This window comes from Miniopterus schreibersii (assembly GCF_964146895.1).
Source record: "Miniopterus schreibersii genome assembly, chromosome: 16".
Lineage (NCBI taxonomy): Eukaryota > Metazoa > Chordata > Mammalia > Chiroptera > Miniopteridae > Miniopterus > Miniopterus schreibersii.
This window is the reverse complement of record NC_138116.1, coordinates 31,199,346-31,216,555: the sequence shown is the minus strand read 5'-3', so window position 1 is coordinate 31,216,555 and position 17,210 is coordinate 31,199,346. Positions and strand designations below refer to the sequence as shown.

The window sequence follows — 17,210 nt, the reverse complement described above, 5'->3', positions numbered from 1 at the left end:
GCAGGAGGCAGCTGATTGATGATGTTTCTCATGGATGTTTCTCTCTCTATCCCTCTTCCTTCCTCTCTCTCTAAAAATCAATAAAAACATATATATTTTTTAAAAACTTAATGTTGTAATTCCCTTCTCTGTCCTTTGAGATGTACATGTCACTGGACAGGAACTGGGCCCAAGTCTGCCTCGGGCCAGCAGTAGGGTGTCGGTTTTTTACTCCGTGAAGGAAAGATTTCACAACAGGAGTCTAGGTAATTTTAAGTGTTTTATTAAAGCTGGGGACAGTGAAAGTTTAGGAGAAAATAAGTTCACGCCCGCTCGGGAGAGAGTCTGGTGCTGGTGTTCTTTGTCTTGAGGGCTTTATTTCTCTTTAGCAGATGGTAACCCTAGGGGAGATCTCAGGGGAGGGTTTCAGCAGAATATTCATCAGCTTTCTAGGTGTGTGTTTTTCATATGTGGATGTGCCAAAATGAGCGCATAGAGGGACCAGGGTCATTTTCTGGTCAGTTTTACCTCTATCTTGGATTTGTTTGACTCTAATTGGGTTTTTTGTTATTTATACCCGACTTCATCTGTCCTTGGGGTGGGCTGGCACTAATGGCACTAACTGACTCTTTGTTGTCTATCTCCCTGACCATGGTGATTTAAGCTATTTACTCTCTGGTTAGGAAGAAGTGTAAACTATATGCTCTCAAGTGTCCTTGGTGAGGGAAGGTAAGATCTTACAATTTACTAGCTGATTATAAATTGCTTAACGTGTTTGACCCTATTTGTCTAACCACTTGCCTCAGCTTCCCTTTTCCCAATTGTCAAAAAAATTCTCCTAACATCTAACTATCCTGCCTCCATGTATCTTCCAGAACCCAGGAGGTTTCTGAAGGACCTGGGAACCAATCCTTTAAAGTGTAATTGTCAGGAAGGACAGTGCCCCTGTGTCCCAATCACTGCAGGAGGGTAGGAGCCTACCTGGGTAAGTGCCAGTCACCAGACATAGATGGCTTAATCACCTTGACATTGACCACTTACACACTTTTTGTAATTTTTCACTTTCTTGACAATGCTGGAGCCCCCACTTTCTTCCCTTCCCTGCTCCTTCTTTCTCTCTTTAAAAGGCCAAGTCACCTCTACATCGATCAGAATCAAGCTCAGTTCTATACTAAAGAAGCCTCTTGGCCCCGGCTGGGTAGCTCAGTTGGTTAGAGCGTCGTCCCAATACACCAAGGTTGTGGGTGCGCTCCTCGGTCAGGGCACATGTAAGAAGCAACCGAAGAATGGTAAATAAATGGAACAGCAAATCGGTATCCCCACCCCTCTTCTCTCTCTCTCAAATCATTAAAAAAAAAAAAAAAAAAGTCTTCCCACTGCAGTAGTACTGAATAAAATCTGGCTTTCCCACCATTAACTAGTGACCTTCTTTGTTTTTCTTTAACACTTTCCAGAAATGTTCCTGGTGAGAGGGAACCTTGGCGTTGCCACCTCAGAACCAACAGGCCTCTGGGAGTCGAAGTTAAACAGCAGCGCCCAGAGGCACGCAGGAGGCCAGCTGCTCAGCTGTCACCCGACGAGGCCTGGCCGGAGGAGTTTCTCTCGCAGAGGCAGGGAGACCGCAGCATAAATCAGCAAGAACTAATCCGGGAAGAAACTTAGATCTTGGAGTTCTGGGAATAGCCTGGAGGTGTAGACACAATCAATTAGCATTCTAAAGGAAACTAAAGCCCAAAGAGAGGCCCCAGCTTCCCCATCGGTAGAGCACTTAATTACAGATGGTGTGGGAAAGGAGCTATGCCAACAGAATCTTAAACGGGTAGGTCCCAGCTTCCTGGGACATGCAGTGTGAAGAGACCCACAAAGGTGGCCCAACATGAATAAGAGATCATTACACTCGGGGCACACGGGCCCTGTGTGTCCCTCTCTGTGCATTATCTCATAGGTACCATTATGGTCGCCATTTCACAGGTAAGGGAACCAGGGGTTGGAACAGCCAAGCTTACTTACCCAGGCTGTGGGGGTCCTGAAGAAGGCCAAGGGCCTGGTGGGGACTGTTTGTTCAGGGCTACCCACTGAATGACAGGTGTCATTTCAATGCTCCCAGAGTTACAGGAAGGGATATAATCCAGGAATACCTAGGCACCTAACCTGGACCTGGCTGAAATAGTCACTGGGTCACTGTGTTGTCAGGGCAGAGTCCGGAGGAAACTTCCTGTGCTGGGAGCTAGAGCGGGGCCCTCACAAGGTGTCACTCTCATTGGCTTTTGCAAATTGTATGTTATGTTCTGAAACCCGTGTTTTCAAGGAACAGATGTCATCCTTCGAGGTCAGCCAGGAGTTGAGAATGTCTCATCACAGATATTGCTCCCAGGCTATTTTGCTTGTTGGTCTGAAGTTCAAGGCAAAGCAGAACAAAACAAAACACAACCCTATATATGCACCAGGAACTATGCTAAATGTTTTTCAAATAATAACTCATATAATCCTCTCAACAACCTTACAATGCAGGTGCCCATTATCATGACTGTTTAAAAGATGAGAAAGCTAAGGCACAGAAAGATTAAGTAATTGCCCAAGGTCACACAGCAAATAAGTAGCAGGGCTAGAAGTCAAACCCAAGCAGTCTGGTTCCAGAGCCCATGCAAGTATGGGGAAGGAAGAAACTTTCCTCTACCTCCAGGTTCTTCTGCCTGGTCTAACAATCAGATAGACATGAGACAGGTTAACAAGAGCAAATGACCAAATTTAAGACACACACATGTATGGGAACCCCACATACATGAGAGAGTCAGAGACCCCACATGCAAGTTCCCTTTCTGTTCAAAGACAGAAAGGGAACATGGGTTTGTAAGACCTTCTGAGCGGGCTAGGACAAGGTAAGGTGTCCTGGAGGCTTCAAAGGGTCATTGCAGGATGAGGAGAGCTGATGCTTAGTAAGTACAACTTTGCCCTGCAGCAGAGGGAAGTCAAAAGAAGCTCTCTCTGATAATCTGTTACTATGGGCAAGGTCTCTAATTCAAGTTCTCCTAGGTGGTTAAGGGAGGGAAAGAAGTTTTTCTAGAGCCCAGGGCTAGAGTCACCTTTAGTTCAAACACTCCACATACCACAGAGGCCACCTTGGGGTGTGAACTCAGCCAAGAATTGACAAGGCTCATCACTGATATGCTCCCAGGCCATTTTTTCTGTTGGGCTGAAGTTCAAAGCAAAGCAGAACAAAACAAAACAAAACACAGCACTATATGTGTGCTAGGAACTATGCTAAATGTTTTTCAAATAACTCACTTAATCTTCTCAGCAACCCTAAGATGTAGGTGCTCCTTATCATGACTGTTTAAAAGATGAGAAAGCTGAGGCACAGAAAGGTTAAGTAATTGCCCGAGGTCACACAGCGAATAAGTAGCAGGACCAGGAGTCAAACCCAAGCAGTCTGGTTCCAGAGCCCACACAAGTATGGGGAAGGAAGAAATTTCCCTCTGCCTCCAGGTTTTTTTGGCTGGAACTTACCCTCAGAAGTGAACCCCCACACAAGTAACCAGGAGACGACACAGCCTGCCAGAGTGGGGTGGGTGGGCAGCTGGGTGGCTTCCCACCTGGGTCCCCACTGGGCTTCCTCACCTGTAGGCCTTCGGCCAGACGAAGGAGTTCTCCAAGCCCCTGGCATCTTCACTGAGTTTCTCCCTCTGGAGCCGCAGCTCCTACATGATCCGGGCCCATGTCTGAAAGATTTTTTATCCAATGCTGAAAATGGGGGATAAGGGGATGAGTCCTTCAGCCAGTGGCACACCACTGGGCCCTCCCACTCTTTTCTGCGCCGTATTTGTCTGCTCTGGTGGCCAAACACACTAGGAAATCACCTGAGGAGCCCACTATCAGGTGGAGAATAGGAACCGAAGAAGTAAAACTGTGGCCTGTGGGGACCTGGGGGGGGGGGAGGAAAAAGAACCCCTAAGTTTGCTCAGACTGCCACAGGTCCCACAGGCTGATGGCTTGAACAACAGAAGTTTATTTATCATAATTCTGAAGACCAGAGTCCCAGATCAAGGTGCCAGCAGGGGTGGTTTCTTTTGAGGCTTATCTCCTTGGCTTGTAGACAGCCGCCTTCTCGCTGTGTCCTCACGTGGTCGTCTCTCTGTGCTTGTCTGTGGCCCTGTCTCTTCTTATAAGGACACCAGTCACATTGGATTAGGGCCCGCACTAATATCCTCATTTTAACTTACTACCTCTTTACAGATCCATCTCTAAATACAGTCACAACGGAGGTGCTGGGGGTTAGGGCTTCAACATGTGGATTTGAGAGGGACACAATTCAGTCTACAGCAGGATCCTGAGGAAATGTACAAGCTGGAGTTAATGTGAGGCTTTGAACTGCTAGGAGAAAATATTTTAGACGTACCAAAAGGTATAAAGACTGATATAAAACATATGATGCACCCACTGCCCCACTGCTCAGTCTAAGAAATGTCCAAAACAGTGGGAGTCCCTTGTGTAAGCTTTGCAGGCATGATCTCCTCCCAACCTCCAGAATTTAGCATTTCTCGGTTTACTGCATGCCCATGCATCCTCAAATATATATAATGCTTTGTGTGTGTGTGTGCTTTAAACTTTATGTGAATGGGAACATTCTCTGTGCTTTTTTTTGAGAAGAAATTCTCATAACATGCAATTAACCATTTTAAAGTGTATGATTCAGTGGCATTTAGTGTGTTCACAATGTTGTGCAACCACCATCTCGTCTTAGTTTCAAAATATTTTCATCCCTCTGTAAGAAAACCTCCTATCCATGAAGAAACTCCTCCCCACTGCCCCTCCTCCCACCCCCTGGCAGCCACAATCCTGTTACTTACCTTTTTGCTCAGCCTTTGAGAGAGACATCCATGTGGTCACATTTGACCATAGTTTTTTTTTAATTATTCCCATATAATATTTCATCATAAGACTAAATTACAAAAATTTTTTTATTCTTATTTCAGATGATGATTTATAGAACTTCTAAATATTCATTTTTAAAAAATCAAATCAGTATTATATGCATGTAGTAACAAAGTCAGCCATCAGAAGAGAAGACAGAATGAAAACTAGGTGTCTTTCCCTCCTTCCAAAGAGACACCCATGTTACCTGTTTCTCAGGCATCCTTTTAGCACCATGCAGGCATCTGCATATATATGCGTATATGGCATATGCTTTTTTACACTTGTTACTTAATAGGTATTTATTGAGTGCTTGCTGGATGCCAAGCACTGCTTTAGGTGTTGAAGGAACAGCAGTAAACAAAACAAAGTTTCCAGATAAAACATAAACCAACAGCTAGATAGACGTGTAAGTCAAGTGGTGATAATAAAGGACAGTAAGGGGCATGGGAGGGGTAGTCAGGGAAGGCTTCTTGGGTAAGATGACATTTGAATTGTAGGGGAGGAAAAATATTTTTCCTTCTACCCTCCTGGGTTCAGTGGCTAGGAGCCTGTGAATCAAACTAATAGAAAACAGACTAACAAGAGAAAAAAAGTTTAATTACATACACACCAGTGTTCACACACACACATAAAAATGTTTCTCAATTTTTTGGCCGATGGAAACAACCTAAGTGTCAATTGGATACACACACATGAATATTACTCATCCACAAACAAGATGAAATACTGCCATTTGCAACAACATAGATGGATCTTGAGAGTCTTATGCTAAGTGAAATAAGTCAGATGAAAAGTACAAGAATGGTATGGTTTCACCTATATTCAGGATATGAAGCAGAAGGTAACAAACAAAACAAACGCACAGACCATAGAACGGTGGTTTCTAGAGGGGAAAAGGGGGGGGAGATGAAGCGGGTAAAGGGGGTCAAATATACGGTAACAGAAGGAGCCGAGACTTCAGGTGGGGGGCACACAATAGAGCACACAGACTTAGAATTATAGTCTTGAACACCTGAAAATTACATAATGTTATTAACCAATATATTCAATTTTGTTTAAGTTAAAAAAACAACAACAAAAAACGAGGCCAGATGATGAGGCTTATATACCATCTCAGGCTAAACAAAGCTGGGCAGTGAGGCGAGTGACAGGAAGGTGACCAGGAGAAGTATGGTAAACGAGGGTTGTCTAATAAAGTTTGTTATGCAGACTGAAGTCAGGACTTTCTCTGAGTTCAGAGCTCTTCTGTTGCAGGTATGAGAGAGGGGACATCTCCACAAATGGAAATTTCCTCTATAAATGTAAATTTCTTTCCCAAGAGGAGAAATATGTGCCCTGTTTCTAGAGTTTTTCCTGTGTCTGCTCATTCCTAACGGCCTTCAGCACAAGATAATCCATATGCCAAAGAGGCATATTTGGGGGCGGCATATGCTGATACTTTCCGAATGAAGGCAGGACATCTTGAACAAGAGTGCTTCGTGGGGGAGGGAGCAGCAGGTGCAATGACCTGAGCTGAGCTGCCCTGAGCTGCACTCCAGCTGGCATGTTGGAGAAACAAGGAAGGAGGTCAGTGGGGCAGGAGGGCAGTGGGGGGGGGGGGGGGCGGGAGGTGTTAGCAAACCATTCACGCTGCTCTGCACTCTCCTCTTGGCCTTGGTCCAGGAGCAGCCTAAACCAGGCTGCCTCATTCCGTTTAGAAGCTCTTGGGTAGTCCGCTGTACGGACACAGTGCAATTTATTGAACCGGTTGTAGGGTTTTTCTTTTCTTTTTTTCCCTAAAGTACCATGAGGTCTGATGTGAAAATCAGGAATTGGTTGGAGTGGGTTTTAAAGGGAGAAAAAAAAGAACAGCAGGCCTGTTCTTAACAGTTGCAAAACCTGGGGCAAGAGTAGAAATGGAGGCCCACGTACCATATGCCTAAGTAGTAAAAGTTATAAATTAAATTGACATACTGTTAGATAAAATATGTACTCTCTTCCTACCTTGACAGATAGGCCTTCATAACAGTCTGGAAGGCCAGACCTGAATTTTGAATTCCGGGCTCTTTGGGGTTCTGTTCCCAGCCCACGGCCTGTGTCTTCTTCTCCCTCCCAGCTCTGTTCTGCACTGAGACCTTGCAATGCACAGGCCTGGACGCCTCGGCCAGCCTGTTGAGTTTCCATCTATGCTGCCCTTGGCCTAGGGCTGCTCAGGAGGATGGTCTCAGGAAAGAGGCCAGACAGGCCCACCTAGCAGGCTGGGGACATCTGAGCAAAAAATTCCAAGGTGCCAGGTACTCAGACAGTGGGCTGGAAGCCGGGAGGTGGGAGATAGGTGCTGTGTGGGCAGGGCCCCTTGGTTCCACAGACTTCCTGTCCCTTGGAGAGGGGTGTGGCTGGGGGGAGAGTCAGAGCAGGTTTCTGTGATGCACAAGGTCCAGAGCAGGGTCCCCACTTGCCCAAGTCTAAGGCTGATGCTGCTGAGGAGGGAGGAGTGGACACTGCCTGTCTGCCTCGGGGAAGAAACTGACAGCATGGAGAAAGCGGGGACAGAGGAGGGCGCTGGAAGCAGCAGTCCAGCCAGCACAGACCCGGGATGCGCAGGCACCAGGATGAGACAAAGCTGCAAGCTCTACCCAAGCTGCGCCCGAATCAGCACTGGTCGGAAGGGAAAACTCGATCCTTCTAGAGAAGGGAACCTCGGCTTTTACCTGCTCATAACAACATCCAATTAGACCACAAGGAGAAAGTTCAAACAGGGAAGCTGCAACAGTAATGAAGGTACTATGATCTCTCCTGTTGGCCAATGAACATCATTGTAAAGTGGACTGCTCCCCTGGCAAGATTTGTAGAACTGGGGATATGGATTCCAGGCCCAGCTTGGTGGCTAATAAGCATTAAGAGGTTGAGCAAGTCACCTTGCATCTGTCTGTTTCTTCATCTGTCAAACAGGGATATTCTTGCCCAATCTCCTTCTACTTGCAAGAGATTTTATTCCTTTGCTGGATATGAATTTTCTCTTTCAAAGCTGCCTGGCTAGCCCAACATAACCTCGCTGCAAGCGTCATTAAAATCAGGAAGAGAAATGGTCAAGCTACCTCCTGCCAGATGAGTATCCAGGCGAAGAGGACCTGAGAGGGAAGACGGGCCAGGCTTTTTTGGAAAAGGGGGGCAGGGGCAGCTAGCACCTGTCTGTAAGCACCAGGGTGAGTAGGGCAGGGCATCTGCAAAGCAAACCCTAGACATGTCCACTAGCAGGGGGTCATTTGCACAGAAGACTTGTGTAATTTACTTTTCACTTAGCTCCTGGGACAAAAGCAGACAAGCAAGGGACAGATTCCAAGCACTCGTTGTATATAGATTGTGCTGGATGCATTATATTGGAGGCAGTGAAAACAGCACCAGGTGTTGGACCAGAAGGGTCAGACCAGACCTGGGTTCAGCAACCTCAGTACTTGAGTTCTAGCTAGGGAAGAATTCAGAGCCAAGACTCAAACTATAAGAGAGCATTTATTTAGAAAATCACAGAGGTGGAAGAAGTAATTCGTAGAAGAAATGGGCTTAGGAAACAAGTTATAGGGGCAAAAGAAGGGCCCTTGGAGCTTAGAAGTGAGGAAAATAAAGGTGACATGCCTGGGGAAGGGGGAAAAGAGAAAGAGGAAAGGGGAAGGGGGAAGGGGGTCAGCATCAGGACAGAGGGTCATTATTCAGTGCTGCTGGTCCTGAGGTTGCTTGCCTGGTTTTGCTGCTTTTCTGGGCCTGGAGCTGAAATACGACCCAGGGCTAGATGTTATCTCTAGTGAAGAAAGGTCAGAGGGTCTAAACCACAAGACCAGCTCTATGCTAGGGGAGGAAAGGTCACCCTGGGGATGAGGTGCCACCCAACAATTGTCCGCTGCTAGGCATCTGGGGCTTTCCACCTTGGTGACCTTCTATACCTGGCCCATCGTCCTTGCTCTGCTCATGTCTGTCTAACTGCCCACCACAATTAGTGGATGGAGGACGGAGGACACACAGAACAGAGGGGTCCTTTACAGAGCAATGTGTCCTCACATGCCTGTGTGTGCATCAGTACTAATGACTGCTATTATTGAGTATAGGAGTGACAAACTTTAAAGATTTGATGGAACCCCCACCAAAATCCCTGCAGGCTATTTTGAAGAAATAGACAAGATTTTTTGAAAATGTACATAGAAAACCAAGACTGTAAAATAATCAAAACAAACTTCAAAATGAACAAAGTTGTAGAACTTACACTACCTTATAGCAAGGCTTACTATAGCCCTGGCCAGTGTGGCTCAGTTGGTTTGGAGTGTTGCGCTTCATGCACCGAAGAGTTTTGGGTTCGATTCCTGGTTAGGGCACATACCCAGGTTGTGGGTTCAATCCCCGATTGGGGAAAGTACCAATCAATGTTTCTCTCACATCTGTGTTTTGGAACAAAGATCCTGCTACCCGTCACTACCAGAGTCAAGTAAGTAGAGATGAGATTGAATCTTTGTGGTGCTTTTTGTACCCTGAAAAGACCTCTCTGACATCTCGTTTCAAGCCAGCCCTTATATAGGGTTAGGGGGTGGGGAAAAAACCTAGTGATTTCCCACTGTCTGCTTTCTATCATTGTCCTTGCAAAGATTAGCCCCAGAATGCTGTTTCCCTTCAGACAGGTCCCGTCCTTGACTTGCACTTAAAATGTATCTTCTTTTCTGAGTAATGGATCCATCTGGGCTTCGAGGCCACCTTATCTTTACAGCCCTATTCCTGCAACATGTCCTCCAGTTCCCCAAGGTCTGTAAGAAAGATCTCTTTTCTATTGTTAGTGTAGTGAATAGCTATTAAACAATGGTAATTCTGTTTCTGTTATGTGCCCCTTCTATTAGGATTGGTGTAAGGAGAAACAGATAGCTCGAGGGAACAGAACGGAGTCCAGAAATATACTCACACACATACAGTTAATTGATTTTCTACAAAAGTAACAAGTAAGTTGATAGGGAAAAGGGTGCTTTCTCAATGAAAATTGCTGGAACAACTAGAAATCCATTTGGAAAAAAAAGAATCTTGACCCCTATCTGACTTAATTCACAAAATTAATTTGAGATGGATCATGGACCTAACCTAAAACCCCAGAACTATAAGGTTTCTTGAAGAAAACAGAAGACTGTCTTTGTGATGTAGGAGTAGGGACAGGTTTCCTTGGGCAGGATATAAAAAGAAAAAACTGGTAAAAATGTCTTCATCTGAATTTAAAATTTCTGCTTGTCAAAAGACACCATTGCCCTGGCCAGCGTGGCTCAGTGGTTAGAGTGTTGGCCCGCGGGCCAAAGGGGTCTCGTGTTCGATTCCTGGTCAAGGGCATGTATCTGGGTTGCGGGTTGGTCCCTGGCCGGTTGGGGCATGTGCAGGAGGCAACCAATCGATGTGTCTCTCTCACATCAATGTTTCTCTCCCCTCCCCACCCCCTTTCCCCATCTCCCCTCCCCTCTCTCTGAAAATCAATGGAAAAATATCCTCAGGTAAGGATTAAAAATAAATAAATAAATAAATAAAAAGACAGCATTAAGAAAATTAATCCAAAAGCTGCAGACCTGGAAAAAACCTTTGCAGCCATATATCTGAGAAAGGATTTTATATCCAAGGCATATAAAGAGCTCTTACAAATCAACAATAAAAATATAAACATTCCAATTACAAAATGGGAAAAGACTTCAACAGACACTTTACACAGTAAGATATTCAAATGGCCAGTAGATAGCTTTAAAAAGTGCTAATAACAATATTAGTCATCAGGGACATGGCACTTAAAACCACAGGGAAATTCAACTTCACATTAGAATGGCAAAAATCAAAGATTGATGTCCCAGTTATCTATTGTTGCACAACTAATTAGCACTAAAATTTAGAAACTTAAACAGTTACAACCATTTTATTATCCCTCACAATTTCTTTGAATTAGGAATTCAGGAAGGGCTTGGGTAGGGCCAGCCTGGGGGTTCTCTCCTGCTGGGGGCTGGAGCAGCTGGGAGCCTCTCCCTTCACATAGCCTTAGGGTCTCTCCAGGTGGACTATTTTGGGCTTCCTTACAGCACAGTGTCCTCAGAGTACTCAGACTTCTTACCAGGAGGCTCAAGTGTCCAGGAGAGTCTTCTGCTAACAAAGTAGATGCTGTATTTATTACCTTTTATGACCTAGCCTAAGAAGTCACAGTGTCACCTTTTGAAGGGGAGTGGAGTTAGACTATCTCTTGATGTGGAAACAGCAGGATTCTAGAAGAGCATGCGGAATGAGCTATGTTATTACAGCCATTTTTGGAATATGTAATCTGGGGTGAATAAACCTGGAAAGAAAAACCAGGCTTTGTAAGCCACACTAAAGTTCAATCTTGTTAACCCGAGGATATTTTTTTTTCCATTGATTTTTTTTTTTAGAGATAGTGGAAGGGAGGGAGGGGGAAGGAGTGAAACATCCATGAGTGTGAGAGAAAGAGAGAAAAAACACTGAGGTGAGAGAGACACAACAGCTGGTTGCTTTCCGCACAACCTGCAACCCAGGGACATGCCCTTGACCAGGAATCGAACCAGCGACCCTTCGACCCTTCGGTCTGCAGGCTGATGCTCAGCACTGCGCCACGCCAGCCAGGGCTAAAGTTCAACCTTAATATGAATTGTGATGGGGACCCATGGGAGGATTTTAAGCAAGAAGAATGAAATTATCTTTTGTCTTTAAAAATTAATTCCAGCAGCTGCGTAAAGAATTTGTGGGAGTAGAGACCGTTTAGGAGGGGTGACCGCTTGGGAGGAGTCCAGACCTTCAAGGGCCAGAGGCGCAGGGAGCCGCGCGGGGCGGGTCGGGGGGCGGGGGGCGCGGGTCGGGGGGCGGGGGGCGCGGGCCGGGGGGCGGGGGGCGCGGGCCGGGGGGCGGGGGGCGCGGGCCGGGGGGCTGGCCTCCCAGCGGCTTTGTTCACTGAGAACAATGAAGTCAATTTACTTTGCACACGTTGGGCTTGAAAGGCCAGAGTCGACGTACGAGACTAGTACTGGGAAAATAAAAATTTAGAGGCGAACAAACAGCATTTTAAAGGACACAGGAGCGCAGGAGACGCGCGTCACCCCGACACTTACAATGTCTCGCCTCACGCTCCCGTCCGCGTCGGCGGCCGCGCCGGGGTCTCGGCCCGAAGCACGCATGCGCACGCCTAGTCCACTGGCGGCGCCCGGGCGTCAGCTCCCTGACTGCGCACGCGCGCTGCGTGGCGGTCGCCATGGAGACGCGTGGTCCCGGCAGGGCTCTGGGCGCCCGGAGGCTCCGGCTCGGCGGCCGCGGGGTCTTGGGCTGCGCCGCGCGTGGGGGCGGCCCCGCGGGGCGGATGGACGGCCTCTATGGGGCTGGGGCGTCGAGGTACAGAGCAGACGAGGACGAGGAGGAGCCCGAGGGCGGCACTGCCGACCCAAAGGGGTCCAGGCTGCCGCCCATATCCAGCGGCGCCTCGGAGCCCGCCAAACGCAAGGCGAAGAGGAAGAAGAAGAAGAAAAAGACCGAGGGGTCGGGCAAGGGGGACGGTAAGGGGGGCAGCTAGCTCGGAAGCCTCAGCTCCTGTACCTGAGAGATGATTTTGCCCCGAGGTTATCCACCTGCGTCCCTCAGGGACCCCCCCCCCCATCTACCCGGGGACCAGTTCAGACCAGAAGCAGAAACTCGCCAGTCCCAAATGGAGGTACCCCCCCCGCCCCCGCTCCCCACAAACACCGCCTACGGCTGCGCAGGGACACCCCGCCCCTGCTCATAAAGACCATCCCTGTCCACACAGACCCCGCCCCAAAGAGCACAGAGACCCCAAATCCTGCATCGAGAATTCTTAACATCCATGGAGACCCTCTACCCCAAACAGAGACACCGCCCCCAGATGCGCAGCATTATTCCCACAGAGCCTCCCAGCCCCACACAGCACCTCAACTTTGCAGACACCCTCTCAAGTTCCTAACTCCTCAGCCGAATGGCAATCCTGAACCTCCCTACCTTCCCCATGGAAATCTCAAGCCCTCCTAGAGTCTTCACAGGGACTCCCCAAGCCAAGGACACCGAGGCACTAGAGGCAGACACTCCTCACAGGCAGAAACACAGACTTCTGCCTTCTGCCCAGAGACGCCTTTGCCCCCTCATTCCTCAGGGGTGCCTGGCCTCTGGGTGTTATGTGGATACCCACTTAATGCGCATAAAGTAGTATCCTCCCTGCATGGACTGTCGTCCCGGGACCCGGTCCACCAAGGCCAGCCTTCAACTGCACACACACCATCACACCGTCACATCAATCACTGCTGCACACTTTTATAATCCCAAATGCCCTCAACAACACCCCCTATGTCAATATAACCACCAAATAGAACTAAAGCACAGATACCCCGCCAGGCACACACACACACATACGCCTCCCAAGCAGTTCCTGTACACATACAACTCTATGCATGCACTTCTCTCAAGGACACGTCAGACACACACACCAACACCTGCCACAGACCCACGGAGCCCCTACGTCTCATTGAACTCCTCTCAGAACTCCTTAATTTCTTGACAAAGGCACTGAGCACCCACTTTATGGAGATGGAATAACAGTGACATAGAATGCTGTCTCCAGTGTCACCTGTGTAGTCCCCCTCCAGGGCTTCGGCTGCCTGGGAGGTGGCTCTCACTGACCCTGGCACAGAAGCCCCGACCTCCAGTGTGGCTAGTCCTGGGTTCAAGTCCCTGGGCTCTGGTCCTTTGTGTGCAGAGCTGGGACCCCTGGCAAGCTGGAGGCAGAAGGAGTGACAGCCTTCCCCATGTCAACCTTGAAGTTTGGGGAAGGAAGATTATAATTACTTCTTCAGGTGGAATTGTAATAAAAAGGCAAGTGATCAACTCTGGAGTTTAGGTCAAAAAGCCCTGTGTGTGTAGGCGAAAGCAAATTAGGAAATTTATTGTCTTTTTGGTTTAGCTTCTGACTAGAAATTACAGCGGCATGTACCTCATGCTGTCAGCAGGGGACACCAAATCGTTTTCGGGGAGTACAAAGGCACAGAAATGTCACAAGAGGAGTAAAAGAATTTTTTTTTGTTTTTCTTTTTTTGGGGGCAGGGGTATTTTTCTCTCCCCCCAAAGAAAGACAAGCTGATGGGAGAACCACAGCTTACACTGCTTTATGTGTGTTATGTGATTCAGGAATGCTTATTAATGGACAAAAGAATCAGTACCAGCCACACAGCACGAGTATTTCCTGGCTTGGCCTAATATTTCTTTCCGCACTCAGATGCAGGAAGTTTTCCTGTTGCCCTCCATTTCTCCATCATAAAGAAGTCTAGACTGGGGGTAGAGGGTAGAGTCATAGACTCCCAGAACTGCCAAGTGTCTCGGTGAGCATGCGGAGAGAAGTGGGGGGCAGCGTGGCACAGTGGAAAGAACAGGGCACTGGGAGTCAGGCCTGCATTCACATCCTGGCCCTGCCACCCCCTATGTGACTTTGGCAAGTTGCTAAGACTTTTGGAGCCTCAGTTTCCTCACCTGAAAATAGGGCTGATAGCCTGTATCCAGAGGGCCTGGCTCATAGTACATGCTCAACAAATGGTTCCCCCCTCCCCAAAATGACTTGACCAACAGCATATGGAGTGGGTACGAGGCTGGTGGGCTTGGCCACCTGAGCCCTAGCTAAGGAGGGCCCTCCACTCCCCACCCCCTTATATCTTTGGTGAGTTTGGCATCTTTCCTGAGCAGGATGAGGGCAGGCATCACCACAAATGCTAACACTGCTCATCTGCTCGGCAGATAAACATCAGAGCCGAAGCCTGAAGCATCAGCAGCTGTCTTCATCTTTTCAGGAGGTCTTAAGTCCCAGCAAAGATCATGGCCCGAGGCAAGAACACAGGCAGGACAAAGAGCCAACCAAGCTCACCCCTTCTTTCTCCTGCTCTGGAAGTCTCCCCGACTTTGCTGAAATAGAAGAGAACCTTTCGAACCGGGTCAACGAGAGCCTGCGCTGGGATGGCATTCTCGCCGACCCCGAGGCAGAGAAAGAGCGGATTCGCATTTATAAGCTGAACCGGAGGAAGCGCTACCGGATCCTGGCCCTCAAGAGCATCCACTCTGACCCCTACGCCCAGGAGCCGCCTGAGGACCCGGCCTATCTCTCAGACAGCGACGGCAGCACCAACAGCCGGCAGCCCTCTTCAAAGGCCGACCGCCCTGACCACCACTTTGAAGGGGACCTTACTCCAAAGGTCCCGCTCTGTGACTTAGCTGCCACTCTGCCCGAGTGAAGATCCTCCCACGATACCAGCAAGCTTATCGTTTAGCCTCACAGCAAATGTATGTGTTAGGAAAGAAGAAGGGGAGATCAGACCTACAGCCGAAGGCAGCAGCTGACGGGTGTGTCGATGAGGTCAACGTCTCCTGTCACCAGGGTGCCCCCAGTTGCCCAGGAAAGCCATGGTTCCTTAACAGAAGCAAGTTCATGAACACAGTTCTTTTCAGAATTTCCCTTTTCTCAAATAACCTGGCATCTCTTTGTTATTTAATTTCTCATCACAGTTAGATGTTTATACCTTGCCCTCCCCCCCGAAAAAAGAGAAAGTGTGTAGATTATATCCATTCTCAATCTTAAACCAAGTCCATGGGTAAAGCTCCATGCGCGGCAGACTTCTGCGGGCTCAAGAATGCTCCAAATATCTGGGAGACTTTTTCTTTTAATTAAATACACTCCCTGCCCTTATGTGGTCTTCAAAATAAGTGAGTTCCAGAACTTCATTCCTGGTTGGTTATTATGAGACATCTCAAAAGGAATATTGCTTCTCTTATAATCATGAAACTCTTCTAAGCCCCCAAATGGCATTTTAAGCAAAGTTTTAAAAGGCCCTACCATACTGCTTGTCCCCAGTTCATGCTTTTCAGCTGGGGCTTAATCCCACAGGGGAGCACTCCCAGGAGAAGCCAGCCTGCCTCCCAGGAGCTGAGGGCTGGGCCTGCGGGGTGCTCCTTTCCGGGGTTTCCAGCCTGCCGCAGCTGCGGGCCTAGGGGCCTACCTCAGTGGGGACGTCACCCTCAGATGCAGAGATGCAGAAGGAAGGGCCCAGACTTGGGGGTGGTCTCCGGGCTAGCATCAGCCACTGGTGTTCAACCGGTGTAGGGCCTGGGAGGGCAGGGTGGAGGTTTAAGACCAGGTCCCTGCCTTCCAAGGAGTTAAAGACATGCAGGATTCTAGAAGTTGAAAGTCAACGTAAGACACCACAGACCACGTACTTGAAGGTTAGCGGAAGTGGTTAGCTTGGTCCCTGCTAGCCCCCAGTAGTCCTTTTCTCGCCCTTCTCTGAAAGGTCAGTTACAGGGTTCTCATATTTTGGCGATTGTACCCTGGAAAATATAGTGAGGGGACTTTTGGAAGAGCCCTGTTCTCCTCCAGAAAGGAGGTTAGCAGCCATGCCTGGCAGGGTCCCCAAAGCAGACAGGAGTGGCTCTCCCTGTACTGAGGCCTGTCTGCTGTCCAGGTAGGAGTACCCGTGGAGTACCCTCATCAGGGGATGAGGAACGGGGGCTTTGGGGTGGCTCCATGGGGAGGAGGAGGAGGAGATGGAAAATGTGCCACAGGACCTCGCCCAATGTCCCAGGGCTCGAGGTAAAGGTAGCAGAGGGTGGAGCAGCTGAGCTGGCAACTCCTGTGTGCTCTGGGTCAACCTTCGTGGCTGGAGGAGTCTGAGGGCACACCAGCTTTAGGATGCCTTCCTTGGTCACTCTACACATTGTCTTCCATTGGGGGTGGCGGTGGGGTGGCCTGGGCTCCCCTTTCTGCCATGAGATATTCTGGGATAGTGGTTCAGTTTATGAGACATCAGAGCTGAATTTATCTCTTTCTCCCATATGCTAGCTGTGTGACCTCAGGTCAATTGCTTAGCCTCTCTGAGTCTTAGTTACCACATATGGAAACAGGGATGCAAATATCTATCTCATTATTGTGAGAATCAAATGCAGTAATTACATAAGTCATATAGCGTAGTGCCTGGTCCCTAGTGGGAAGCATTCTATTGTAAGAGTATCGAGCAATGATATTTTATTATTTATTATTTATTTATTTAATATATTTTTGCTTTCAGAGAGAGGAGGGGAGGGGGAGAGAGAGATAAAAACATCAATGATGAGAGTCATTGATTGCCTGCCTCCTGCACAGCCCCTGCTGGGGATCGAGCCCACAACCCGGGCATGTGCCCTTACTGGGAATCAAACCTCGATCTCCTGGATCCTAGGTCGATGCTCAACCGCTGAGCCACACCAGCCAGGCTCAAGCAATGACATTTTAGGTTGGGGTAGCCACATAGCCACTGGAG

At 48.3% G+C, this 17,210-nt stretch overlaps 1 protein-coding gene across 2 annotated transcripts; it reads left to right on the top strand.

The window, feature by feature from the left end:
- The first annotated feature begins 12,135 nt into the window (after nt 1-12,135).
- On the top strand, nt 12,136-15,638 carry LIAT1 (ligand of ATE1). 2 transcript variants are annotated; one of them, XM_081162053.1, is made up of 2 exons: nt 12,136-12,425; nt 14,662-15,638. In XM_081162053.1, exons 1-2 carry the CDS (start codon nt 12,233-12,235, stop codon nt 15,150-15,152), a joined length of 684 nt encoding a protein of 227 aa, XP_081018179.1. In that variant the 5' UTR covers nt 12,136-12,232; the 3' UTR covers nt 15,153-15,638. The 2 variants fall into 2 exon arrangements, with proteins under 2 accessions (XP_081018179.1, XP_081018180.1); XM_081162054.1 differs by having other exon boundaries at nt 12,152-12,425; nt 14,715-15,609.
- Nucleotides 15,639-17,210: the final 1,572 nt, after the last annotated feature.